The 15,603-nt window shown below is 38.4% G+C and overlaps 1 protein-coding gene across 1 annotated transcript in view; it reads right to left on the minus strand.

Moving 5' to 3' along the window:
- Positions 1 to 4,152: 4,152 nt before the first annotated feature.
- The window catches only part of kctd16b (potassium channel tetramerization domain containing 16b), an 83,818-nt gene continuing 72,367 nt past the window's right edge, over positions 4,153 to 15,603 (minus strand). The window contains exon 2 of the mRNA XM_020649433.2: positions 4,153 to 9,622. Within this exon, the coding sequence (XP_020505089.2) occupies positions 9,159 to 9,622 (464 nt within the window). The 3' untranslated portion in view covers positions 4,153 to 9,158. The remainder of the gene's footprint in view (positions 9,623 to 15,603) is intronic.

The raw sequence follows: 15,603 nt of genomic DNA on the forward strand, positions 1-15,603 counted from the left end.
TAAATGCTAAATTTCCTTTGTGTATAATGTGCAACTCAAATAAATGTGTTTTTTCTATCAAAATAATGAACAGTTTAACAATTTACAGAGAAAATACACAGTCATTTACTCTCATAAATAACTAGAAAGTGAAATATCATCAGCAGTTAGCAGCAGATCCACAGATTTATTCCGGCATCAGGTATTCTGATTTAGAGAATAAACATTGCATCATACAAGACTACAGCACTTCCCTAATATGACATAAAAAAAGCAAGAAATGTATTAAAAATTATGTTTTAAAATGATTTCCCTCTTTTAAAAATGTCCAATATCTGTTTCATCACTGCTCTAAGCTAGTAAGAGATACTGTATGTAAGTAGTCTCAACAAAAAAATATTTTATATGCGAGTCACAAACAGGAGCTCCATTCAGCGTAATATCATATTACACTGCAATTTGTGTTCTGTGATTTGTCCTTATAGGAAAATAAGTCAGAAATTGAAAGGAAACTAAATGTAAAATAGGTACACACAATTAGAAATGTTTCTTTAAATTATCCCTGTCTGCAGTTATAAATGTACACAATCATTTATTTTCACCTGAACTCAAAATATCATGAATAAATATTTATCAAATAAAATTTTCTTTTACTGTTCTTCTTCATTGGGTCTCATGTCAGCAACAAAAAGTGTAGAGGCCATGTGGACTACCAGAGATGATTAATGCACACTCTAACTTCAATCACACATACCGACGGCACATTAAAGGTTCCCTGTGAAGTTTTCTTCTAACAAACACTGCACCATTTACTCTCAGAAAATGAAGTGTGTGAATTATTTAGGACTTACAGAGATTTGCTGCCTAGTCAAAAATATTGCAATGCTGCATTTATTCAGTATTTAGAAACAGTGTTTATTTTTTATTTATATTTTTTTGCATCCACTCCTCACAGCAATAAAGTGTTATGAACTCTAACAAGCAGTAGAGCAAACAGGAGTCATAATGCACATATTACATACTGTAGGTAAAATGCAGAGTCCTTTATCTTAATATTTTTAATGGTCAAAAAGACCAATAGTTTTACAGTTGCTCTTTTTTTGCACTTCAAAATGATATACAGTGATTTTCATGAACAGAAGTATTTTTTGAAGAAAAGCAAATGGGTCTTAAGTAATATATCTATATTTTATATTGTATAAAATAATATTGGGGGTACATTGAGAAGAAGCTTTTGCTGGCTCAATAAGCTAAAAGTTTGTCGCTATTGTATTGGAGTGGTTAGGAGAACAGAAGCCTTGAAGCTGACCGAAATAGTATGTTTTTCAACCCTTCTTATCTGCTGCAGCTAACTTACTAGCCTTGATAGCTATAGCTATTAAGCTATCAAGGCTCGAAGTTGACAGAAGGACACCTTTCTCTAGTGGGTGTTTGGTTCCTACCTCCAAAAAGCAAGGTGAGCAGGGAAGTTAATGTGCTAGTAGGTTGTTTCTCAAAATTCTGCACCTCTTGTGATTTCCAACTTTTGTAAATCTATATATTTTGTTAGGCTACTGTCTGACATTCATTTACTGTGACCTTTAGCTCATGAGTTGATGGGGCATGAATTATCCAATTAGGATTCTGCTTAAAGCAATTTTTTTTTTTCAAATTATTTTGTTTTAGGACAAGCCTCTTGGTTTCGTATATCATAATCTAGTTATAGTTGGACTTTAGTGTTATTAAATTACATAAACAGGCTTGAAGTATTGGCTAACTGAGGAAGCCTGGCAGATGTGATGTTTGGTTTGCTCTGACGTCAAACACAGGGAAGCAAGATTAATAACTCAGCTGCTCTCAAATCTTGCAAAGCTCCCTGATGTCATTGTCTTAGTTAACCCTAAACTGACATGTCTGTTGTATGGCTGTTAACAAGACTCCTGTATTGTGTGACTTTTATTGCACAGCAAGACCTCAAGTGATTTTGGGCTTGCTTCAATTCACAAAGAAAAAGAGATAACACATTAAACGTCCTTTTTACTAATCTTGTCAATGCGATAGTGGCTCCAGGACACTACTGAAGCAGGATCAGCCTTTTGTGCAGGAAGGCTTGTACCATTGTTTGCTCCACAATGCCTGGCTGTGTGCAGCATTCAGCTGTTTTGCTGAGAAAGTCGTCCCCAGCTCGTGGTAACAATGGCGATACACATGGTTGATCTGATTGCGGCGCAGGAGCAGCTCGCTTTCATCTGTGATGCTGGGAAACTGATCATGTAGCTGGAGCTCTTATCTCTGAGATGGATTCTGACGGCTAACATAGGCTCCCTGCAGTTCCTCCCGTTCCTTTTTTTCCATAGCTCTTAATCTTTTATTTCCTTTTCCGGACCTTTCTCCCCTTGTCATTGCTCTGTTGCTCCTTACTTGTCTCCTTCCCTCCTCCACCTGTCTCTGCATCTGCTTCTTGTTTGGTTTATGCTCCATCTCCGCCTACAAAGTGCCTTATTTTATCCACATTTCTGTGACTTATCTTTTTATCCATTCATATTCCCTTCCTCCCTTCAGTCTTTATTTCTTCCATCTACCAAGCCTGCTTTAGAGCCCTAAACCACTCCCTCCTTCTGCTGCAGACAGATGTATTTGCCTCCCCTTTACTGCACCCTCCATCCTATTCCTAACCCCACCTATCCCTTTTTTTCAAACTCTTCATCACCTCCCTTTAACACTTCCATCCACACCCCTCATCCACCCATTTCTTATCAGTCCCTTCATCACTTGGCCAGCTCTGAGAGCCACATGTGGCCTCCATCACCTGATCTTAAGAAGATAGCTGATCCCACTGATGCTATTTTAAGCTTGTCGTGCATCCTCTCCCTCTTCTTTCCTTCCATAGAGAGCTGGCAGCCACAGAAAGGGGACATGGGACATGCATTCTTCCCTCACAATGAGACTTTCTCTTACTGATTGTGACTTTGAAATCAGTATAATTAACTGTATTGTCAGGGGAACAGCCAGTCTGACAGAAATAGCATGTTTCTCTCCATATGCCATTGCTTAAAAAGATGATTTATTGCTTGAAGTCTTGTCAGAGGACATGGAATTGGTAGAGGACCCATTTTAACACTGAAACTGGATTCTTTTAAAGTGTTTATGGCCATATTATTCACTAAGAAGAAATATCACAGCATGATTCTTACTCTGTATTATTGTATGGTGTCTGGTTAGCAGGGGCGTGTCCAGACATTTTGCCTGCGGTTGTCAACAGAGCTGTCACGTTTCAGCACGGTAAGAACTGACTATAATGACACTAACCATGTTTAAGAAAAAGTATAATGACATAGGCCTACAGTATTTTAATTTTCTAGTTTGACCTATATCCCATCTGTTAACATGAATGTTGCAGAGATGTAATGGGGAAAAGAAGCGATCCCCACTCTGAATTAGATGATCTGTAGGAGACAGGCTTTATAACCAATACTGGAGCCAGTCAGTAGGGGGAGCTCCAAATGTTTGTTTTTTTTTTCACTTTTGAGGCGCTGTTCCATTTTCCATCTGTTTATTATACAGTCTATGATATTGACTAATGATGTTTGGTAAGGGGACAATTCTAATGCAAGTGTACCCCATAGGCCAAGCATATACTCCTGGAAGTCTGCCTTATTTTTCAGCTCAATTCCTTGAAGTACATTTAACACTAGAGCTTATTTACTGTGGCAGCTTGTGTTGAAAACCTTACCTGGTCTGTGTAGTCTTTCTGTATGCCTTAGCCTGAGTCATTAGTGTTTTTTAAACATTAGGAAGTTTTGGCTTCCCCAAAAATGGTACAGAGTGGGGATCCCTTCTTCACCCCATAACACCTCCATATTGAGGATGAAATGTATGACATAAATATCATGCCTTGAAACAGCAGCCTGAATATGGCCACAGACGACTGGACTGGCTTCCTCAGCCACAGACTGGAACACCAATATTACACCGGATCTATATGAATGTCTGAAGGCATAATGACAGCAGAGCTTGTTTTTTGGCGCTGTAGCTGAACTGCAGTCTGAAACAGACTTGTGAAGGATTAAACATGCAGTATCACATTTGTAAGGTAATGTAATCTTTCTGGTAATGTGTTGACCACGGACGTTGTTTTTTTTTTACATCCACAACAAAAGCTGATGAGAACTGAGAAAGGAAAAAAAGTCTTAGTCACTATACAGAATGTCTTGTTTATTGGTTGTTGTCATACAATTTCAAAATGACCATATGCTTTGTATCTAAAGACTTTCAGATGAATCGTATTGTCTCTAAAGGCAGACAAAATAACACCTGCAATACAGGGCAGCTCTCACCATGGAGGTTTTGACTGTTCATGAATAATATTCATTTAGTATCTAGAAGTAAATGTGTATTCAATTTCGAGATCAAAAAACTTTAAGACATCTTTTAATACTTTATTATTTATCAAAATAGCAGTTATTATGTTGTGACTAATTCATAGTGAAACAAATATTTCCATAAACTTTAATGTCCCCGGTGAGAGTCGTTCTGTTTTGCAGGAGCTCGGTCACTCTGCAGAGTTGACTTTTTATTTGATAATGTTATACACCTGTGAGGGAACAGCAGACACTATCAACACATTTGTGCTTATCTTTTTTCTTTTTTTTTCTTCTTTTTTTTTTTTTGCAGCTTTTCATTTTTCTGTTAAATATCATTTTTGACATAATCTTTTCCACAAGAACAGACTAAGTTAAAAATCTGTTATAGGTTTCTTATACCAACATGCTCACAATGTTTCTGAACCATTTTTTCTTTTTTACTTTTTAGTGTCAGAACAACAACAATCAAAACAGACGCCCTTTGTTTTTGAACAGCATGTGCCTGATCTACCACTGTGGTGTCAGAATAACGTGATTTCCTTTGTTGATCGCAGGCTTGTCGGGGGGGGGGGGAGAAAAAAAACAGGCCTGCAAACAGTCATTTGAACAGGCTTCACTTGCAGGGCGTGACTATATCTGCAGGAAAGAAAATCACAGTCCGGCACTCCGAAATGATATAAACCAATGAACTCAACATTATTTCACAATCTCTCTTTTTTTCATACATCACAATTGACAAAAAAGCATTATCAATAAAATGTACTTCATCTGCTGTTCTTTTCAGACACAAAGAACTGAATATTGTCTCAAGTGCTCTAAAGGTGAAAACTGGTCAACTTGACATACAATCATTCACGCTCAAGAGTTGTGCATGTAAGGTGATTATTAACATATATATTTTTTTCAAATACTTTCTTGTTTTGTGTTTCTTTATTAACTTTATACATTGTGCAAAAACAGCTGTAGTCTACTCTAGAAGGCCACCGGGTGTCTTGGTATTAATTTTCCCTCTGTGTATGTTCAACGGCACATTTTTTTTTTCTGACTTATCTTTGTTTAAAATTCCACCAGATATTTTTCTGACTGATAAATCTCTAAGTTCAACCATGTCTTAGAAAACAAACCCAACACATTTTTTGAAATTGCAGGCAGAGTCAAGCAAACACGATCCTTCATTTATACTTCTTTTTCCCTTAAATTGGGCTGAATATAAACAGCACACGACTAACGACTGCAGATGTTGAAGAAAACACAAAAAGCTACGCAAAACTTCTCTTTCACCTTTACCATAATTCAAGAATCAACTGTTTACTTTACTTTGATAGTTGAAAGACCATTATTGTACCAGCAACTTGAAACACTTTGATTATGGGTAATATGAGACCAAACTTTTCTATGCTCTTATGCTGAAAGGGAGCTATTTCCTCCTGTTATCCAAAGAAAGAAGCATTTTCTTTGGGTTCAGGCCAGAAAAATCCAGTGGGATGGATATACATTTGGATATATTGCAGTCAGTGTTGGTGTTTGTTGGCTTTAACTCCGGCATATGTCATTTAATCTGAAACAGGCTGTGAATTTTTAGTCCATAATAGCAGCTTTATCTTGAAGGGCGACTGTATGCCTGCAAGATAACTGGTTGGGAAACCAACAATTGCAAAATAAAGATTCTTCATTTAATATTTGTTTGCTAATAGATTGCATTAAATTCATTTTTAAGACGTCTCTATAGTCTTGCCTGTCAGTTCATACTGTCTCTCTTCATTTTTTTTTATAATTGAGGGAAAATGTCTTTGAATCCTGCACTTTTCCCCCAGTGTGGATGTAAACACCCTTAAACAGTGTAAGACGCTGTAAGTCAGCACATTGGCCACAAAGTCGGAGTTTCATTACAAATCCAATGTTCTGGAGAGCACAGCCTGAAGAACAAAAAAAAAAAAAAACATATCACCATCCAAACACTCTCTGTCTGCACTGTAAAGGAACAAAAGTGTCACTGTGTTTGTGTGGAACAGTTTGTACTTTGGGGGCAATAAACTTTTCCTTTTGTTGTTTGGTTGTCTCTAAGGCCTGAACGTAATCCTTCAGATGTATTGATGGCAGTACAGCATCAAATGTGCTTGAGCGGCTGTTTGTGACACTGTTGTCTTGAAAAAAAAGCAACACGCTGATCATTTGCAATAGTGTACATATGTCATATGTTATAGATGTGTTTTGTATTATCCCTCATGCCTGATGTCCCAACACTACATGAAAGAAACAAAACAAGATTGGCTGTATTACATTAGCGTCAGTCTACTGCATCACTAAGAACAGAGAGCAGCCACACCTCATGGATTTGCATGTTATATACAGAGTATAATACGTTATTCTGGTTAGCTATGATTTATGGTGTTTATTTACATACGATGTGTAGTCTGGATTAACATATCTCAACTACAACTGATAAGATAAATGGCTTTAAAATGAAAATGTAATATTCCAGCAGTGTAGAAAAATAAGTCATATTCATTGTATTGACATAAGCAAAACGGTTGGTTTGTACCTAGCACCTATTGCAACCATTTTACTGCTTCCTTGAATAAGCCACAGCTGACATAACTGAATATAATTAGAATTTTCTTATTTCTCACTATGAACCACTTCTCTCAGGGAACACATTTCTTGGGCGACATAAAGGAAATGATTCATTAAAGGGCCTCTAAGTAGAAAAATAACTATCTTAGAACATATTTAAATTGTCTTTTTATATTAACATGAGGGATATTTCCAGATAAAATGATCTTTGAATATACTTCTGCATATTTTATTCTTGTTTTTGTGTGCTATTGAGTCAACGTTGTGCTTTTTAAATGATTGTTTATAAAGCCCACTCCCCTGCCCTTTAAAAGACTGCAAGTACAGATAGCTGACGAGAAATTTCAGTCTAGGTTTTCTGTGAACTTTCCATTGTCTTCTCCCTTTTTATTCTCATATTTATTTATAATCATTATTAACTTTAAGCTATAAACCAATTCAGCGATATTTGAGCCTACTGACACAGATTCTCTTATCACAGCTGTTAATCATCTTTTTCAGATTTTTCCTGATTTGTACCTGATGCTGTGATAACCTAAAGCTTATTTCTTTAATAGAAGCTTTAAGTCTGAATAAATGAGTCTCCATTTAGAACAAAAAGAGGGCGTGAAAGCATCCTTGTGCTTTGATTGGAGAGCATTTGCTTTAATTTGCCCCCTCACAGATGTGTTGTCACAGCTGCTCAATCCTCCTTACAATATGCTCAATCCTTTCATATAATTCTTCATTTTTAAACGCCTCCCCTAAACCAGAAATTGTGATGACAATATCACTGCCTGTTAAAACTAATTATAAATGTTATCTGATAGTGTTTAAGAGCTTTACTCATCTTTCAAGTCTACCATCACAACTAAACAAAAAGGAAGGTTTATGTTTACAACACCACCGATTGACTGTGTGCTTGTGAAATTTACACTTGTTAATAACTGAATCTGCATCCTGGCAAAGTGTCAAAGTCACTCAACAAGAGCTTCAAAAAAACAAAAAAATTCCACCCTACTGTTTAAGTTAAATCATCTTTTAAAATAAATATCTGCTGATTTTTTTAAGCACATCAGAACAATCTGACAGAGTGAGGAGCACTTAATGAATGCATTAATATTATCTCATTTTCACACAATACATGAACAACTTGACTCTGTCATTAACCCATGGGCTTCATTAATATCTGTAAACAAGAGCCACATCGATCAACTCTGTCAGTGGACCCTATCATCAATAACTATTGATTACCATGTCAACAGTCGAGAGTCGAACGCATCCATCTGCATTGACTGGGTTAGCCTGTATTAGCTTGGTTAAAATGGCCACATGACTAACTGCTTTGTGAATCATGTGTTAATGAATGGGTGTTCTGCTGGTTTTGGTGTGAGTGTGGTAAATCAGCACTTTTCTTAATTGACCCTTTGCAAGTCCCTATGGTTTTACAATAAAATTAAAAAAAATTCACTCTTTCACTTATCCTTCACACATTAACCTGGGTGTTGCTCTGCATCTTGCCAACTCAGCTTAAATCAGTGCAATGCAGGGGCAGTTGTATCCATATGGAGTACGTTTGCAATACACGTGATACTACAAGAAGAAAATAAACTGTAGCGCTGATGAAATTGTACCTCCTCCCACGTAAGAAGTCCCCCAAAAGTAATCGACCTAGCAGTTTTTACGCCATCCTGGCAGCAAAGAGCTAGGGGTGTATTTATAGTGAGAGCACTGTCGGGACAGCATGAATTATTAATGGATCCTGATGCAGATTTATCGATGACCTCTAGGCCACCTGAGTGCAAACACACATACGTTAACACACACATTCATGTACTTAATCAGTGTATGTCTTTGTGGTTTTCCAGTAAAATGATGACGGATGACATTGTGCACAGTCCAGTAACCCGTCAGTGTAGCCAATAGCAAGCCTTCGGTTGGTTGATGGGTTCATAGAGGATGTCTTTTGCCAACTTTGATTGGTCCTCAGGGATGAATTATTCAAAGCTCCGAGCATCCAGCAAGGTACAGCACATACTTACAATACATACAGTAGGTCTAAACTACACACACATACATACTACATAAGTCAATAAAGGAACAGTCTGTTTTATTAGCTCATGTGTTTACTTCCAACGCACTTGCACAAAGAGGAAGTTTCCCAAAGAAACTGGATGCAAATAAGTTTGGTGTTAGCTCCCTTTTGTTGCAAAAGTCGTGATCAAAAACATGTAAACTGATCCTTGGCCTCTTGTGTCCATTCCCCTTGCCCTGTTTCCTGATTCAGAGGCGGTACTTTCGCAGCAGGTCAGCCTGCCAGTTGTATTTCCTCTCAGGAAACCTCTCTGGGATCTTGATCTTGCGGAAGTCTTGAATGCACTTTTCCAGCTCCTCCTCCACGGTTAGCTTCTCTTTCGCAGGCCTTTTCTTGCAGGTGCTGGTGTCCCGGGAGCTTGCAGTGAGAGTGCGCAGCAAGTCACTCTTCCTCCTCTGCTCTGACTGTTGGATCATGGTGACGGGGCCTTTTTTCGGGGGCCTGTCCAAGGTTTGGACGTTGGCGCGGGGATGCGACTGGCGGCTGACTGGGCCGCAGATGACTGTTCCCTGGGGAGAGCTGGCTTCCGATTGGCTCTCGGAGCTCGAAGTAGAGAGGTCATTGAAAGAGGTGCCACTCTCGCCCTCACCGTCGCCCTTGTGGTTCTTGCAGCAGCAGTCACAAGGAGGGGATGACCAACGTGATGGACCACCTGGAGTAACGAAAAACAGAGAGGGAGCTCATATTAAAAGTCTATTCAGAAGTCAGTTATTCCACCTTTCCCTTCTTTCAGGGCTTGTCTTCATAAAGAGAAAATAACAGTAACAGAAAAAGAGTAACAAATGAGTCAGACAGCAGGAGAAAGGAAAAATACAATGCAATGAAGGCAGTCAACGATGAATAGTCAGCTTATTGCCAAATGGCAAATCAACTTAAAGCGTTATGGCGTCAGTGACAACTGGCTTGTTTCCAGGCTAATCAGGAAATGGAGCTGGCTGATGGAGTGACAAGTTGGTATTGTTCAGAAAACCAGCCTTGCAGGTCCATGCTGTCATATAAAACAAATGGAAGAGCTTAAAAAATGTTTTGAAGTATTAACATGATCTTATTATACCAGCTGTAAATTAGTCACATGTCATGGCAATGGTCTTCATGTACAATGAAAGAAGACCTTGTGCAGTACAAATGAAAGGGTCCCTAATTTTTCATTTTTCATATTTTCAAAGAAAATAGTAGCAAACTAGAGTCAGTCAATTTCAAGAGGACTATTCAGACAAGACAAATGTGGAGCGTGTGTTCAGGGACTTTATCTTCAGTTTTTGGACTGAACACAGCGCTCTTTAATGGAGTATGTTTGTCTAAGTTCACAACTACTGATGAATATAGGATGAAACGTTACTAACGCTAAGTTTCTGATTGTTGTTATACGCAGCAACCAGCTGATACCGGTACGATAAACGCTGAGAAAAACAGTGAGATGAAACACAGAAAAGTCTAAACAATGTAACTATACACAATGTAATATCACTTTACATCTCGTTTCTGTGCAGCTTTTTCATTTCTGTGAACCTTTCAGACTAGTTCTTGTCACCCTCCAAAACATTTGGAATTCCTCAATAATTATTACATTTAAATTCTCTGAAAGGCAAGAGAAGAGACCTGCTCTAAACAATTGAGACAGTAGACACCAATCCCAGAGCTCACACTCACTATTTTTCAGTATTTTAGTGTGAATGTAGCTACCCAGATGTTGTGGTCTGAACCATATCAAAGGAATCAATGGGCCAGACAAACCTCTGTGTGAGCACATGCACTAAGGCTGACAGACTCAGAGGAACCAGCACAGCACCACACCTCTCACCACAGGAAGCAGTCATTTATTTTTCATGCTAACCTCCTGAATTATTAAATGGATATCTGTTCCTGATGGACTCCTCTCTGTTCCGAGATCAAACCCCTGGAGTCCAACACGCAAATGCAAAAACACCCACCTCTCTTGTTCTGATTTAAGCCCCACCCTTAACATTTAACATTACACACAAAACACTTGCACACAGGCTATTGCATTAAATACGATAAGATTAAAAATATATATATGAAATGGCACTTTCATTTTTTCACATGTAGCATGTCACTTCAAACGATCCTATTAATACCACTGCTTAAAATAAATACCCTCAGCATGTCCTCAGCAGCATGTTTATGTTGAGCAAGGAGAACAGAAATCAATTCATGCGGCCAATCTTCTTTTGAGTCCCACTCATAAACAGCGATCACATATCGTAACTGCATTTATCCGTGCATAAAAAGAGGTCATATTTCTTGCACAGCTTTAACCCTGACTCTGACTATAAAACTGTGTATACAAACACGCAGCCCCACTGCACGTGAAATCAACATGACCCATCAAAAGCAGTGACAGAAATGTAACGCAACAACATTTATATCAGCTCTAGGCCTCACTCAAAGGCAAATACTACGCTATCATCATAATAGTATAATCTTATGGCACACATAAAGATAATTAGAAATGTATTAGGGAAAGATTAAAAAGGCATATTTGATACACACTTTCAGGTTAAAGAAAGTAACCCAATGTAAGTTTTAAGTACACATGAGTTAATTTATGTCACTGGGTGAATAGTAGCTGTCTGATTGATGAGAGGCAGAGTCCTAATTGGTGTGTTGAAAAATGGCCCCAGACTCTGGTGAATTGTTTAATCTGCCAGTGGCCAATCTGCCTGTCCAAATAAAATTAACACGATGAGACAGCTAGAGCTGCTGTAACGAATGTCTTAAACGGTCTTGTCAGGTGTGAGTGTGTGTGTGTAATGTATGTGTGTGTACTGGATGTTATCTGTACTGTTAATGTGACACTTTGATTAAACTTTGGATTTTGGTAATGTAATGCACCTCCATATCATAGCTCTTTTGCAGTATAAGTCTTGACAGTGACTTGCTGCTTTAATTTACAGGTATTGTGAATAGCCTCAGTAACACTAAAGAACCAGGAAGGGATCTGATTTATAATTTGACCAGATGGATTCCCTGTCAAACCTTTAACTTCATGACACATTGGTGGGCAAATATTTCAATTGAGGGCACTTCTTACATGGACAGTAAAATCCAAGCACTGATCACTGAGATTTGTGGAATTAGACATTGGTGTCTCACTACACAGATACACTGTAATTATGTTCCCAAAAGGATACATCAGTGCGCAGTGTTGATGTGTTGTAGCACATGGAGGCATAATACTAATTTCCTCTGCTAATTGAAGTGAAGAAGTGTAAATGTGTTGAGTCACATTTTCTCATTGGTATTTAAACTCCATGGTTTAAATTGTCTTCCTAACTAAGTGAGAAGTTAATACAGTGTTTGTGTTATGTTCATTCAGGCTTTTTATTTCATGTAGTTTGTATTCTGTTTAAACACATGTCTGTATTTCTGTCTTTATTGCTCCTGCCAGCTTAGTCACTTGACTTACTTTGAGGGTGATTCAGGTATTTTTTAAACCTGGGGTTTATTTTCACATTTGGATATACTGGACCTTTTCTACTTTTGTATTTATTAGTCATTTAAAAAGTACTGACACTGTTCATGAATTTATCATTGTCCAGTGCAAGGGCCCCATTGTCCAACGTGTTACATACACTCATTTATTTTAATCGATTAAAAAATGAAATCTTTTGCCCAGCTGGTCACATTTCCAATTAAGGGTCAAAACTTTTTTCTCATACTTGAAGTCCGTGACAGAACCCAAATCCATTTTGCTACATGAATGATGTATTTTGGCAGTGCGCTCCAGAGCTTTCAAATTTACACTGATGGAGGTGCCAAAATTAAAGGTCAGAGTTAGAGAGTCCAAAGGCTAGAGCTGCCACACAAACTGTTTGATTCTAATTATACAGGGGAGGAACGATGCATCCTGTAAAGGATGTAGTCCAAAGGACACCTGCATCCCTCACTGTAGATGGCCATTTAAATTGAAGTTTGCTTTTTCTTCTGCACCTGAGGCCATTTCAAATCCCCTGGAACATGCCTTAGAAATAAATTTTCGTATCACATACTCAGTTGTCACTGATCTTACTTAACTAAATTCTCCATAAAATTCAGTTTACATTTTTCATTTCATTTTCCATATTTCATTTTATAGTACAATTATTGTGTCTGGTCATAGATGAGTAGGTTAGTTGTCTATTAACCAATACTTTCTTACTTTCATACTTCTCTCTATGATAGGTATAGGTGACTTTCATGAATAGTGGAAGCACCCAAAAAAAAAAAAAAAAAAAAACTTGAAATGTATTGTTCAGACCAGTCAGATGCTGTCTTGGAGAGAGGGCGTCCCCACTTACCGTCAATCACGCCCACATGCATGTCAGCTATGTTTGGAAAGGGGTTGAATAAATCAAAGGGTGGTGAGGAGTAGATGTGCTGGAGTATTAATGTCTGTATTTTAACTGCATGCTCAAAATTATTCATTTCTCATGTCACCTTTAACTTTTAAGTGCTTTAAGTTTTGAAAAAACTCATCATCAACTTAGTTATTTGTTTGATGAATCAACAGGAGCTTTAAAATGGAGTAACCGTTTTCATACAAGTCTCTACAGTTAGGACCTGTGAAAAACTCACTCTGCCTACCCTGGCTCTTACAAATATAACCACGATGTAAGGGTTAATAGCAACAAGCCATCAACCTTTCAAACTTGCAACTAAATAGAGTGTTAAAGTTGAAGTGGAGTCCAATTAATCTCGTGAATTTATGAAGCAAAACAACAGCCTATAAAGTAGGTTAAGGGTTGGAAGGCACTTGTTTCACACCTTAACTGTCACAACAAAATTAGGCAAGAAAATGCGGAAGTGCTTGCCTTGAGTCTTCTTGAGAAAGACACTTAATCCCTTAACTCCTTCAGAAATATCTACCCATAACACTTTGAAGCACCTTCTAGGAAAGATTGTGTGTAATTAAGTCCAGATGGGGAAACAGGGCATTTTTGTTTAGCAGACCTATGATGCCTTCGATAATGAATAAATATGTTTTTCATTGCATTGGCAACGACCTCACCATACGTATCATGAAACATGGGTCACAATACCATACATATCGAGACACTTCGAGGACTGTGTCAGTGATTGTGCAGTGTGTGGAGCTCACAGCAAACACTGGTCACGCAGATCGAGCCAAATGCGCCTCACAAACATCGGTATTTGCCGACCTTTGAATTGAACGGTCAGTCTGTGTGTTGTAGCTGTGTAGGTGCAGGTCTGACAGAGGGCAGTGTACAGACACAGCGTGCAAATATAGAACAGCTGTTTGCAAACAGTGCTTATTGGCTGAGCAGCGACATCTACAGGGGGGGAGGTCATTGTGATCACAGGAATCTAAGGGAAATAAAAGGACATTTTTTATCCTTTGAATGTATCAATGTGAGTGGCAGGAAAATCAATGCAGTATCTGAAAACAGATATCGCAATACTTTTTTCTTTTTTTTATGTGAGACTGCCCTAATTTAAATTCAGCTATTGAATTATGTTACTTATATAACGTTCTGTTCTGATGACACATTTTCCTTATTGATACCAATTCGTTAAGATGGTATTTGTTGGTTCTAAAGTGTACCTCTGATACCAGTAGGTTAAAAGGAAATAGTTATTGGAAAACACAGTTGGAAGACATTTTGCTAGTCTTGGCAAACACACTTTCTATGAACGCTACACTGTTGTTGATTGATACAAGTGATAAATAACTACATTGGACAAACAATTTTCTCAACTGTTTTTGCCTTCTTCTTCTACCTTTTACTGTTGTTACACGCAATCAGGACCAGGGACACTGTTAAGTTGATTAGATATTAACTGGGAGATGTATTCTCCTTTTACTCAGAAGAAAAAACAATACATTGTGATTCGATTTGACCTGAAACAATGTTTGTGGCTAAAAGGTTATTGTTTGGGATTGCTGGCTTGGCAATATGTGTAATACAACATTAGAATCTGTATTGGAACAACTGTACTTTAACACCAACAAACATAGATTAAAAAAAATCAATGACTCAAGGAATGCACACATGCACCCCATGAAAGTGGGTGCATGTGGGTGTTTCTGGGTAAATATCGTATGTGTGTAATGTCTTTTACATGTGCAGGTCTGGTATACAGATTGTGGCCCCTTGTGCTCTCATTTGAGAGTTAGGTCATACTTACCTTCAGGCCTGAGTGCATGTTGTGTGTGTATGTGCACATGCGTGTGCGTGTGGGTGTGCGCACGTGTGTGTGCGTGTGTTTGTTAGTGTGTGTGTGTGTGTGTGTGTGTGTGTATTCCATGTGTACACAACGTGTGAGATGCTGCACCTTTAAATAAGAGCCTGATGTAGGTCAGTTTGTGTGCTTCACTGCAGCTTATTTTCTTCCACATATAGCATGCATGTTGAAGTGTGACATGTGTGTGTCTGAAGTGTGTGTGTGTGTGTGTGTGTGTGTGTGTGTGTGTGTGTGCATGCGTGTGTGTGTGTGTGTGTGTGTGTGTGTGTGCGTGTACACAGGCATTTGGTCATCCCTCAGTGTGACATTGGCCTTGGATCTATTATCTGTATGCCGCTGGGCTGCGAAAGGGAGGCTGATGTCAGGTGTGGTTCCCATTCATGTCATCAGAGGTGTCAGACTGTCGGCCATGCCTCTGGCCAGCGTCAC

Source organism: Labrus bergylta, chromosome 14, assembly GCF_963930695.1.
Source record: "Labrus bergylta chromosome 14, fLabBer1.1, whole genome shotgun sequence".
Taxonomy (NCBI): Eukaryota; Metazoa; Chordata; class Actinopteri; order Labriformes; family Labridae; genus Labrus; species Labrus bergylta.